At 40.0% G+C, this 12,642-nt stretch overlaps 1 protein-coding gene across 6 annotated transcripts in view; it reads right to left on the reverse strand.

Moving 5' to 3' along the window:
• Positions 1 to 12,441, reverse strand: part of TUSC3 (tumor suppressor candidate 3) — a 295,584-nt gene extending 283,143 nt beyond the window's left edge. For 2 of the 6 annotated variants that reach the window (XM_040490093.1, XM_040490096.1), the window contains exon 1: positions 12,113 to 12,439. In XM_040490093.1, coding sequence (XP_040346027.1) covers positions 12,113 to 12,250 — 138 coding nt within the window. In that variant the 5' untranslated portion in view covers positions 12,251 to 12,439. Of the gene's footprint in view, positions 1 to 12,112 lie in introns of all 6 variants that reach the window. The other 4 variants (XM_040490094.1, XM_040490095.1, XM_040490097.1 and 1 more) reach the window with 3 other exon arrangements.
• Positions 12,442 to 12,642: the final 201 nt, after the last annotated feature.

Genomic DNA, 12,642 nt, shown 5'->3' on the forward strand with positions numbered 1-12,642 from the left:
TCCACTTCTGAGAACATATCCAAACAAAATGAAAGCACTAACTCCAAAAGATATCTGCACCCCATGTTCATAACAGCATTATTTACAATAGCCAACTCATGAAGACAATGTAGGTGTTCACTGAAACAGGACAATGAAGAAACCATGGCATATATATAAAATGAATATACATCATATATAAACCATATCATACACACACACACACACACACACACACACACACACAACGGAATATTATTCATTCACAGAAAAACTAAGAAATCCTGCCATTTGCAACAACATGGATTGATACTGAAGGCATTATGCTAAGTGAAATAAATAAGATAGAGAGAAGACAAATACTGTATGATTTCACCTATATGTGGAATCAAAGAAAAATTTGTAGAAACCAAGTAGAGTGGTGGTCACAGGAAGTGAGTGAGGGTGGGGGAAATGGGAAGATATTGGTCAAAGGATACAAACTTCCAGATAAAAGGTAAGTTCTCATAATCTAATGCTCAGTACTGTGATTATACTTAACAGTAATGTATTACACACTGGAAAGTTATAAATCTTAAATGTTCTCACCAGAAAAAGGGAATGGCAATTATGTGATGCGATGGGAGTGTTCCTGAAGTCTATGGTGATAATCATTTTCCAATATATAAGTGTATCAAGTCAGCATGTTGCTCACCTTAAATATTCAAAATTTTATGTGTCAATTATATGTCAATAAAGCTGGGGGTAGGGAGGGTGAGGGAGCAATAGCCAACAATGTAAAATGCTATGTAAGTCAAATAGTAAAAGAACTCATGTCTGGCAGTGATGAAAGCAATGACATTCTCTAGAGCCAATTCAGTAGCAGAACTTGTCAAACAGGAAAACAAAAACTTGTCAAACAGGAAAACAAAATATTTATGAAAAATTATGATTTTTAACTTTTCTCTTGTGACGCCAAATCAATTTGTACTATCCATTTAAAACAACCCATAGGGGCGCCTCGGTGGCGCAGTCGGTTAAGCGTCCGACTTCAGCCAGGTCACGATCTCGAGGTCCGTGAGTTCGAGCCCGCGTCAGGCTCTGGGCTGATGGCTCAGAGCCTGGAGCCTGTTTCCGATTCTGTCTCCCTCTCTCTCTGCCCCTCCCCCGTTCATGCTCTGTCTCTCTCTGTCCCAAAAATAAATAAAAACGTTGAAAAAAAAATTAAAAAAAAAAAAAAACAACCAACCCATAATACATCCTACAATTCATTCACCAGGATCAGCACCAAAGCTAACATTAAGCATTTACTACGTTCCATGCACCATGCTGCGAAGTACTTTGCAGGATTAAGTCATGTAAAGCTCACAGCTCTACAGCAAGGACTAACATACTCTCCACATTTTACAGATAAGGAAAAGAGGCTTAGAGAGATTAAGTAACTTGACCAAACTTTACTAAGCATTTACCAACTGCAAGGCACTATGCCTGAATATGCAGGTAGAGATATGAAGAAAAAAAAAAAAAAACAACTCTCTTCAAAGGGCTTGTATAATAAAAATGATAGACAAGAGACAATTCACAGAAGTGTTATAAAGAAATAAGTACAAAGTTCCATTTGTGTGAGCACAGAGAAGTCCCTCATCTGAAATGGGGAAGTGGGGATAAACTGACTTAAGTTAACACTGGAGAGAAGCATGGAAACACTGGAGACAGCAAACAGGAAAGGTAGACAAAGGCTCACTCAGGAAAAGCACTACCAACATGCAAAGAACTGTGGAATGCACCCTATGGCATTGCAACAGCAGGTAAACAGTACTCCTCAAAGACAGCCATGGTCAAGACAAGTCTCAGGGTATCTTTAGCTGGGGTGGGGAAAGGAGTGTGGAAAAAGTCACGTGTAAGTAAAGATTTGAGACTAAGTGAAATGTGCCCAGATTTCTGGCTTTGGCAAACAGACATGCGAACATGCTTTACTTAGTATTAGGGACTGTATGTAGGAGGCACTGGTTTGGGTCCTGCGCTGTTTTAGAGTTCTGACTATTGTGATTTAGGTTTACCTAAACCTAAATTCATTTATTTAAAGCTTCATAAAGAAACAGATGGCTTAATTTTATAAACCATGTCCTCAAAGGAGTCAAATCCAAGCAGTATTAATAGGGTTTTACATCTGCCAAATTTTTAGTCATTTCAGACTTTGAAAAACAAGTACCCATGAAGAGGAAGTTACAGAGTTAAAATATCAGCTATGAAACGACACAGGAAAAAATAGTATAACGAAAGTAGTGAAGAGAGAGCAGGGAGTAAGAACTTTACAGCCTAAATGAACAGGAGAATATGGAAATATAACCTCTGGTGTCAGGAAACCTAACTTCTAGTCCCAACTTTGTTATTTAGCCTGAAAATTGACTCTCCTGCTCTAACATCCCATAATGCAGTATTTTTTTTTTTAAAACATCTATGGTTACTATTCTCATTACGATTTGGAATACAGTCCAACATCAAAGCATGTGACTCACGTACCTGTCAACAGGAAGCTAAATTAAAACACAGTACCATTAGGACAGTATTACATCTTGATTCAGCCACTCTTTCTCCCCATGAACTTTCCAGGAGGAGAATTTACAGGAAACAAAGCAAGATAGAGCACACCATTTCACCTCCCTGAGCAGGAGAAAAATCCTTTATTCATTCTGAAAGCTCCAATGCTAAAAAAAACAAATAAAAAACATGGAACAATCTGCATTGCACAATATCCTCAATGGGGGGGAGAGGGGTGGAGGTCTCAACTTTTCTTTTGCTTAATCTTAAACTCAAATGTAAACCAAAAGACTATTAAAATATGATCATTTTTAAAATAAAGTTGTCTTCCTCTAGTTTATCCGGAAGTCTTTAAAATGAAACTAGGTACCAATCTATTACACACACAAAAGCAAAAGAAGTATTTTTTTAAAGCATTCACATAGAAAACCTCATACAGCAAATATATCTATCTGAGGCATAACTAATTATTTCTCTCCTTTCTTGGGCTAAAAGCTTTTAAGGCATATAATAAATTTATTCCCAAATTTCCTTCCTGCAATCTTTTGGATATATAATACTTAGAGAACTTCAATTCATACAATAAAAACAGTTACGTTAATAAAAGGAACATATGGAAAATTCACTTCCAAACACATTTCCAAAGCATATACAGACTCCTAATAATGACTGTTAACATTCAAAGATAAGGGAGAGCTATATGTATGTAAAAAGTCCTTTAACATCTAACATATAATTTACAAAGAGGGTCTTATAGATAGGTAATTGTTAAGTTCCTAACACAACATAGAGGTAAATAGGGGTGCCTGGGTGGCTTAGTCGGTTGAGTGACCAACTTTGGCTCAGGCCATGATCTTGCAGTCTGTGGGGTGCAAGCCCCCCCTCAAGATCTGTGCTGACAGCTCAGCCCCTCCCCCGCTCTCTCTGCCCCTCCACCGCTCACTTGCTCCCATGCACAGGGGCATGCACTGTCTCTCCCTCTGTCTCTCTCAAAAACTAAATAAACATAAAAAACATTTAAAAAAAAAAAAGAAGTCTTTGAGTAAAACTGTAAAGTTACAAGTTGGGTAAATCACAATCATGGGTAAAACCCTTAAAATAAGATAACTTTCCTTGGTACAATGCTTTCAAATACAAAAAATCAGAAATTCATTTCAAAATGAACAATATAAATCTTACTAACATATAACAAGCATTCCAGAGTTAGAGAAATTACAAGGCTAGTTAAGTCATGTCATCAAACACCCATGTTCTTTCCATTTTTCTACCCTGACATCAGGAACCCACTGGTTTTTGCCCTCAGGCTTATACTTTCATGTTTATAAGATGGGTTCAGCAACTCAAGCATCACATTCTCATATTCATATACTGAAGACATGAAGAGAGAATTTCTTTTCCTTGTGTCCTTTATAAAAGAAGTGGAAACTTATCACAAGTCCCATATAATTTATGTGCTCACTACTAAACCAATAATCTGCAAGGTAGTAGATAATCATGATATAATCTTTGACTAAGAAAAATGTTTTGGGCTTAAGATAGTTCCAGTTTCTCTAAATGAAAACAAGGTACTGTCGGCAAAGATAAAAGTAAGGCAAACAAAGCTGTCTGCCAAACCATCAAGCAAAGATATTATAAAGATTGTATCTAAGTACATGAAATGCCTAACATTCTATCTCCTATCTGTTCTACTGTTATTTTTTTGTCATTTTTTAATATAATTTAGACTTCCTTCCAAGTTTGTTAAATTCAATGAGTTATCCTAAGATATCTCAATTTAATACTTGGTATGAACAGTAAACAGATTCCATGATTTACAATGAATTCTGTACCCTAAGTTTTACCACAATACTCATATAAACTAATTTCCCAATGGTTTGTTTTGTTTCCAAGCACTGAAGACTCTGAAATAAAGTACTTCCAAAAGTTGAGTCAAATCATACCGATAATGTTAAGCCATCTCTAAAAATACACTCCTAAGATAAACAGAAAGTTCCATTAATAAAATCAGCATCACAATTTATTCAACCTATACTCAAGTACCCCTTTTCATTAAAGGTACTAGAGTTCTACAGGTAGTCTCCATGGTAACACGCAGTGGAGAAAAATTTCTTTACCTCCAAATGTCAAACTAATTACGTATCTTTATATGATCAACCAAAACTTTAATAACAATAAATACACTAGTGAAGACTTTCTTTTATTCTTACTCTTCAGTTCATTATAGCTGCAGAGTGCTACTCTTCCATGTTAAGACTTTTATCATAGATTTTGAAGGACTCCATAACCTCATTGTTGATGTTTTTTCTTCTGGCATAGGCAGATACCAATTATTAGGAAAAACATATTACCTATTGTTTTGAATAACACTTTTGAAATTTTAATATTCCAACTGAATATTTAAGTTTTCCATAGCTATGTATTGAGAGAAATCCTATTTTTCCAAGATGTTCTCCTTTAATCTACGTACAACTCCCCAGGAAATTATGTAAAGCCAGCCTTTCTGTATACAACGTGCAAAATACAGGGTAAGAGCTCCAAATATATATTATACTGGCAAGTGATTACTTAAAAAATGAGGTTCTAGGGATGGTAAAAGTTGTTCCCCATAAAACAGCACTGTTTTGTTTTGTTTTGTTTTTTAATTTATATATGAAATTTACTGTCAAATTGGTTTCCATACAACACCCAGTGCTCATCCCAAAAGGTGCCCTCCTCAATACCCATCACCCACCCTCTCCTCCCTCCCACCCCCCATCAACCCTCAGTTTGCTCTCAGTTCTCAACAGTCTCTTATGCTTTGGCTCTCTCCCACTCTAACCTCTTTTTTTTTTTTTTTCCTTCCCCTCCCCCATGGGTTCCTGTTAAGTTTCTCAGGATCCACATAAGAGTGAAACCATATGGTATCTGTCTTTCTCTGTATGGCTTATTTCACTTAGCATCACACTCTCCAGTTCCATCCACGTTGCTACAAAAGGCCATATTTCATTTTTTCTCATTGCCACGTAGTATTCCATAGTGTATATAAACCACAATTTCTTTATCCATTCATCAGTTGATGGACATTTAGGCTCTTTCCATAATTTGGCTATTGTTGAGAGTGCTGCTATGAACATTGGGGTACAAGTGCCCCTATGCATCAGTACTCCTGTGTCCCTTGGATAAATTCCTAGCAGTGCTATTGCTGGGTCATAGGGTAGGTCTATTTTTAATTTTCTGAGGAACCTCCACACTGCTTTCCAGAGCGGCTGCACCAATTTGCATTCCCACCAACAGTGCAAGAGGGTTCCCGTTTCTCCACATCCTCTCCAGCATCTATAGTCTCCTGATGTGTTCATTTTAGCCACTCTGACTGGCGTGAGGTGATACCTGAGTGTGGTTTTGATTTGTATTTCCCTGATAAGGAGCGACGCTGAACATCTTTTCATGTGCCTGTTGGCCATCCGGATGTCTTCTTTAGAGAAGTGTCTATTCATGTTTTCTGCCCATTTCTTCACTGGATTATTTGCTTTTGGGGTGTGGAGTTTGGTGAGCTCTTTATAGATTTTGGATACTAGCCCTTTGTCTGATATGTCATTTGCAAATATCTTTTCCCATTCCGTTGGTTGCCTTTGAAGACCAAAGCAGGAGGCATCCCAATCCCAGACTTTAGCCTCTACTACAAAGCTGTCATCATCAAGACAGCATGGTATTGGCACAAAAACAGACACATAGACCAATGGAATAGAATAGAAACCCCAGAACTAGACCCACAAACGTATGGCCAACTCATCTTTGACAAAGCAGGAAAGAACATCCAATGGAAAAAAGACAGTCTCTTTAACAAATGGTGCTGGGAGAACTGGACAGCAACATGCAGAAGGTTGAAACTAGACCACTTTCTCACACCATTCACAAAAATAAGCTCAAAATGGATAAAGGACCTGAATGTGAGACAGGAAACCATCAAAACCTTAGAGGAGAAAGCAGGAAAAGACCTCTCTGACCTCAGCCGTAGAAATTTCTTGCTTGACACATCCCCAAAGGCAAGGGAATTAAAAGCAAAAGTGAATTACTGGGACCTTATGAAGATAAAAAGCTTCTGCACAGCAAAGGAAACAACCAACAAAACAGCACTGTTAATAGCACTTAGAAAACAGATGGGCGGGGCGCCTGGGTGGCGCAGTCGGTTGAGCGTCCGACTTCAGCCAGGTCACGATCTCGCGGTCCGTGAGTTCGAGCCCCGCGTCAGGCTCTGGGCTGATGGCTCGGAGCCTGGAGCCTGTTTCCGATTCTGTGTCTCCCCCTCTCTCTCTGCCCCTCCCCCGTTCATGCTCTGTCTCTCTCTGTCCCAAAAATAAACAAACGTTGAAAAAAAAAATTTTTTTAAAAAAAGAAAACAGATGGGCCAGGAGCACCTGGGTGGCTCAGTCGGTTAAGCGCCTGACTTCGGCTCAGGTCCTGATCTTACAGTTTGGGAGTTCACGCTCTGCATCAGGCTCTGTGCTGACAGCTTGGAGCCTAGAGCCTACTTCAGATTCTGTGTCTCCCCCTCTCTCTACCCCTCCCCTGCTCACACTCTGTGTCTCTCAATAATAAATAAACGTTAAAAGAAAATTAAAAAAAGAAAACAGATGGGCAGAAAGAAAGATTAAGAGTTCCCCTTTAGATATGCTCAATTTGAGAAGCTGCAGAAATCTTGTTCAGTAGATAAAAACTGGGTAGAGATTGGGGCGCTTGAGTGGCTCAGTCAGTTGAGCGTCCGACTCTGGCTCAGGTCATGATCTCACGGTTCATGAGTTCAAGCCCCGCATCAGGTTCACTGCTGTCAGCACAGAGCCTGCTTCGGATCCTCTGCCCCCCTCTCTGCCTCACCCCTGCTCACACATGCACGTGCTCTTTCTCTCTCTCTCAAAAATAAAATAAAATTAAAAAAAACTGGAGACTGACCTAAACACTACTAGTTGGTCCCCACGTTGCATGCTGCATGCACGCTCATACACATGTACACACTCAATGTTATATAATACATACATTGTTCATGATTTACCTGTTCTCTAGCAGGGGAACAACAGCCATTCCTATACTTAAGCAAAGGTAAATTTTCTATCTTGGTGGAATGAGTTTACAATACTCCAAGAGGTACTCTTATGGAAAGAAGGAATCATAAGATCGTCTGACTCGACGAATAAACCCTGGAGACTACCAAAATAACCAATGTCAGTCACTGGCTTCCAGATGCCACTCCTATCCAAACTCACTGAATATTGAGAAAATGCAAAAGTAAATGTGGCAAAAGATAAGCGCTGATCAATCTGTGGCTCACGTTACATGTTTGTGCTCTTCCCCTGCGGCTTTCATGTGGAACAGACTACACATACGGGACTGAACATACTGGTGGGGTACGCACATGGAGGAAAATATCCCAGCATTCTCTTTTGCTTAAGTTACTCTCTCTCACTTAAGGAAATAATTCTTCGTGGATTTCGACATAACATGCAAGCACAAGGCCTAACTGACTTTGTTCTTGACATCTTTTCGGGGGCATTTAGCACCCAAGCCTCGGAAGACAGGTCCTTTCTAGACAAAGAGCAGATCTATTTATTTTCCGGTTTAATAATGTCTCCCCTGGGTCAAAGGTCAAACAAGCTTAGTGTCCATTATAAAAGACCTAAGCTCCCTAAGCTCAAGGTTTCTCTCCCCCCGCTACACAACTTCCTGCACTTGTAGCAGTCATCTAACCTGCATCATCAGCATAAATGCTGACACTCTGGCAAATCCGCTGCTGTAATAAACCGTCCACTTGTCATCCAGGAATTCCATGCCTTCTGCCATCATCTGTGGAAATGCGGCAGGCTAAGCTCTCACAGACTTGGCAAAGAGTTTGGGCCATTCTGAGTAAGACCTGTCAGTTCCAATTACTCAGCAAGGAGTCACTGTACACAAAATCTAACCTAGCTGAAACTACCTGCAGTGGCAGAATCTGTGTCTACATGTATACGTACCCACGTGTAATTACTAGGCATTTCTTAAAGTTGTGCTCGTATATTTACACACTTTTTTTCCACTTAAGTTCTTTGCTTAAAGGTAAGATCCATTGCTTACTTCCATCCTCTCCCTTTTCTTAACTCGCTAAGATAGTGAAGCATCTACTTCATGGCTCTGCCACTAAAAAACAACTGGATATATACATCTCAGTATAAAATGTGCTTCAAACCATTAACGACACACAGAAGTTACATCAGAGGCAATTGAGATATTTTATTTACATAATCATATTGCTTGGCAAAAATATTTATGAGCTGTTCAATTTTTCATATTGCATATTTATTGCTACCTACATGTCCAAGCCCATTAGCTAACATAAAGGATAAGTTACTATAATAGCCACTTTTGATGATGTCAAAGTCAATAAATCCATTTAAAATAATTACAGAATTTTAGCTCCTTTTATATTATCAAAACGTGTTATTATAACGTAAAACAATTCTAAATGAAACTGATTAACTGATAAGTGTTAACAATATAAGAAATAGAGAAACGGTCAAAATTAAAAAAAAAATATGATGCACTACATAAGCAAATGATCTACTACTAAGAAGGTACAGTCTTCCACAAGTTTCTATCACTTAACAAGAGGATTCAAAAATTAGTTTAATGACTACAGTGAATGTAATTAAGGAAAGTGACTATAAAGTCTCTAATCTTTTTTGCCAATTCACCCAACTATTTCTCTTCACTACAATCTTAGAGAATATAACAAAATTATTTTCTACTGAATTAAATGTCTTCATGAAGAAATATATATAAAAATATATATGTAGACACACATATACACACATCCATGAATACGACCAATTCTTCCATGCTGCAAAATCTCCCATCTGGGAAGTTCTCCAACAAAGTAAGAGTGTGGAATTCTCTACGTGTCATGATAAAATAAAAAAACTTATTTCAGTAACTATAAATTTCACAATAATGATGAAATCACTTTATTTAGCAAAAATAAAACTGAAAAATATTTTATCACATTTTAGGATCTCATGTCTAATGCTCTCATTTAAATGAAGAACACATAATAATAGCCACTAGTACTGACCATCTGTTATGCTCTAGGCACTGCACTAAGTAATTTATATACAGTCTTATTTAATCCCATTGACAAACCTGAGATGTAGGTATTCTGTGTTTAAAATTTTTTTATTTGAGTGTTTATTTTTGAGAGAGAGAGAGAGAGACAGAGCATGAGCAGGGGAGGGGCAGAGACAGAGGGAGGCACAGAAGCCAAAGCAGGCCCCAGGCTCCGAGCCCTCAGCACAGAGCCCGACACGAGGCTCGAACTCCTGGAACCGTGAGATCATGACCTGAGCTGAAGTCAGACGCTCGACCGACTGAGCCACCCAGGCGCCCCTATATATGTGTTTTAAAACAAAGAAATTAAAGTTCAAGGAAGTTAGGTTGTTTGCCTGATGTCATACAATTAGTGACTCAGTTGTAACTGGACCACCTGTCTGACTCAAAAACTTACAGTGATAGCTATTACTGTCATAACTATTACTTCCATAAAAGCAACTAGTGCCCATTCTTGGTTCCAGGTTCAACTTTAGACTTCAACTTAGCCCCTTCCCGCCCCCAGAATAAAGGTATACACTATTAATGTCAAGTGAACTCAAGTATTTATGTCAGTAACATTTTTTGTAGTAAACTAAGTTCCAACTGCTATACTTGCTGGTTCAACGGTGTCACACGTTATAAGGGCATCAGGTTCTAAACTGAGCAAAGAATGAAGTGACATGTTCAAAACAACCCTGGAACCACGAGGGACCAACCACTTTCCACTATTTCCAGTAAAGTATATTTTTCTTCCAGTACTTAAAGAGATCACAGCCTCCAAGTTATTAAGGACTAAGATTGAATCGGGTGCTCTGAACTTCACAAATTTGTGTAACTTAAATAATGTGAGTGTATTCTCAGAGAACTGAGTACCAGATACCCAACTAGATTACATTCCAGATATGTATACTCATTGAGCAAAGTATTAAAACTTCAATTATTTATTTCCCTCTTCTTTTCCTTAAATATGTGCATTCTGCAATACCACGATGTAGTAGTATTAGACTCTCCTGTTTAAGAAAAACAAAAGTGGTTTTGGAAGACATCCTTTTCTAATCCTCAACAATTTTCTCCCTAATTTTTCATTTAAAATGTCTTTTATAAAAAATGGTAATGGAACAGATGTTAGTTTATTGTCATTGTACTAAGGTAACCAGTGTTGTCATCTGTTAAAGTTGTCACACAATTGGAAATACTGAGACGCTTTGAAGATGCACACTTTTCAGTCCGTTCAGATTTTTTTTCTTCCAACTGAAAGTTACTGTGGTCATCAGAATTTCCATGAAATCCTTCATCATTTTTTACTGCCCTCTGCTGTGATAATCGGCAAAAAAAACAAAAAAAAAACAAAAAAAAACCCACCCACCTTTTAATCCCCTCCTTCAAGAAAAACTATGACACCTAAAACTCTTGGAATGTGGTCTATAAATACCAAATGCTAGAAAATGTACCTTTAACTTACACTTGTAAATACAGTTTTAATTTTAACAGTTCTTCTCTAAACCTGTTACCGGAACTCCAACAAGAATCCTGTATGCCATGCTTTCATGTTAAAATTAAAAAGCTAAAGGGAAGAAGTTCATATTGAGTTCAGAGTTGTTTCAGGTAAAGATAAAGAGAATCACAATTATTTTGCGCATGAGGCTGTTTCTCTACTCAGCTATCAAGAAACGTGTGGTAATATTTTAAACCCGAATTAGATTTTGAGGCACGTGTGTGTAATACTTCACCAGTAAAAACTATCTTGAACTACAGCGAATACTCTTACTAAAATAATGTACGAAACACTACTCACATTTCCAAAAGAATTTTTTTTCTGATCCTTCTAGACTGAGTATCTAAGGGACGGATGGATAACTGAAATTCACCAATAACTCTACTATTTTAAATATAGTGACTTCAACCCTCTCATCGAAGTCATTAGAGGACCAAGGTTGAAATCAGGTGATCTTCACTTCACAAACAAATTTACATAACTTTAAAAATGTGAGTTTATTCTCAAAGGAGTTCAACATAAGTAAGCAAATAAACCTACAGCTTTAAAAATGTGTAATTACGAATACAAACTTAAAACACATTCCCAATACGCTCCGCTTTAATCGAGCAACGAAGGGAGCTGGGTACTGAACCTGAAGGACAAACAAGTCTCACAGGTTTACAAATATTCCTGAAGAGTATTTTCACACCCAACACACCCCCTTTCAGGGACTCAAGGGCCCAAACCTCGGCCTCCGAGGATCAAAAGCGCCGTGAGTCTGAAACAGTTCGGTGCTAAAGCGCAGAGTGGAAGACGATGCTGTACTGTTTTTGAGCAAACACCACGATAACCCTACATCCGTGACTGCGCGGCAAAAAGGACTCGCCCCAAGGCCCCCCAACCGCTCCGCTGGCGCCCCAAGGCCGCTTTCGCCCACGCCAGCGGCCCGGCTGCCTAGCAACGCGGAGAAGCTGCCTGGCAACGCCGCCGCCCCGGCCCGCCCCAGCCAGCCTGGGCCCACCCGGAAGGTCAAGGGATTCATTCTACCTCTTTTTTCTTCTGTCCTCCCCCGAGCTGGATGCAGAGCAGCAGCAGGAGGAGGAGAAAGGGAAAGCTCCCGGTGGGCAGGTATCGCAGCCGCCGCCCCGCCAGCCTCCGGCGTGAAGGAGCGCCCCTGGCACCCATCGCCGCAGGGCAGTGTCTCCTCCACGCTCGGTAACCGTGCGCGCCCAGCTCCTCCCGGCGTCCTACTCCTGCCAGGCCAGCCGCCGGGTGCCCCCGGCCTGTGCCCTCGTGGGCGCCTGCGGCTTCGCCAGGGAAGCGGAGGCCGCGGAGGACGCGGAGGAGGAAACTGACAGAGCATCCGGTTCACCGGAGAGGGAACCTGGAAAGGCCCGGGATGGGGCAGGAAGTGGGCGTGGCGAGGGAGCCGGGGCCTCGTGCGCGCCTTGCTGAGCCCGGGGCGCCTGGAGCTCTCCTTGAGACCCGCGTCGCGCTGGGGCTCCGTTCTCCAGCCTGGTGACCGAATGCTCTCATGTTACTGAAACCGGTGCGAGTCTCCAGGAATATGCGAGGGC

This window comes from Herpailurus yagouaroundi, unplaced genomic scaffold (assembly GCF_014898765.1).
Source record: "Herpailurus yagouaroundi ecotype Mexico unplaced genomic scaffold, PumYag 181, whole genome shotgun sequence".
In the NCBI taxonomy this organism is placed as follows: Eukaryota; Metazoa; Chordata; class Mammalia; order Carnivora; family Felidae; genus Herpailurus; species Herpailurus yagouaroundi.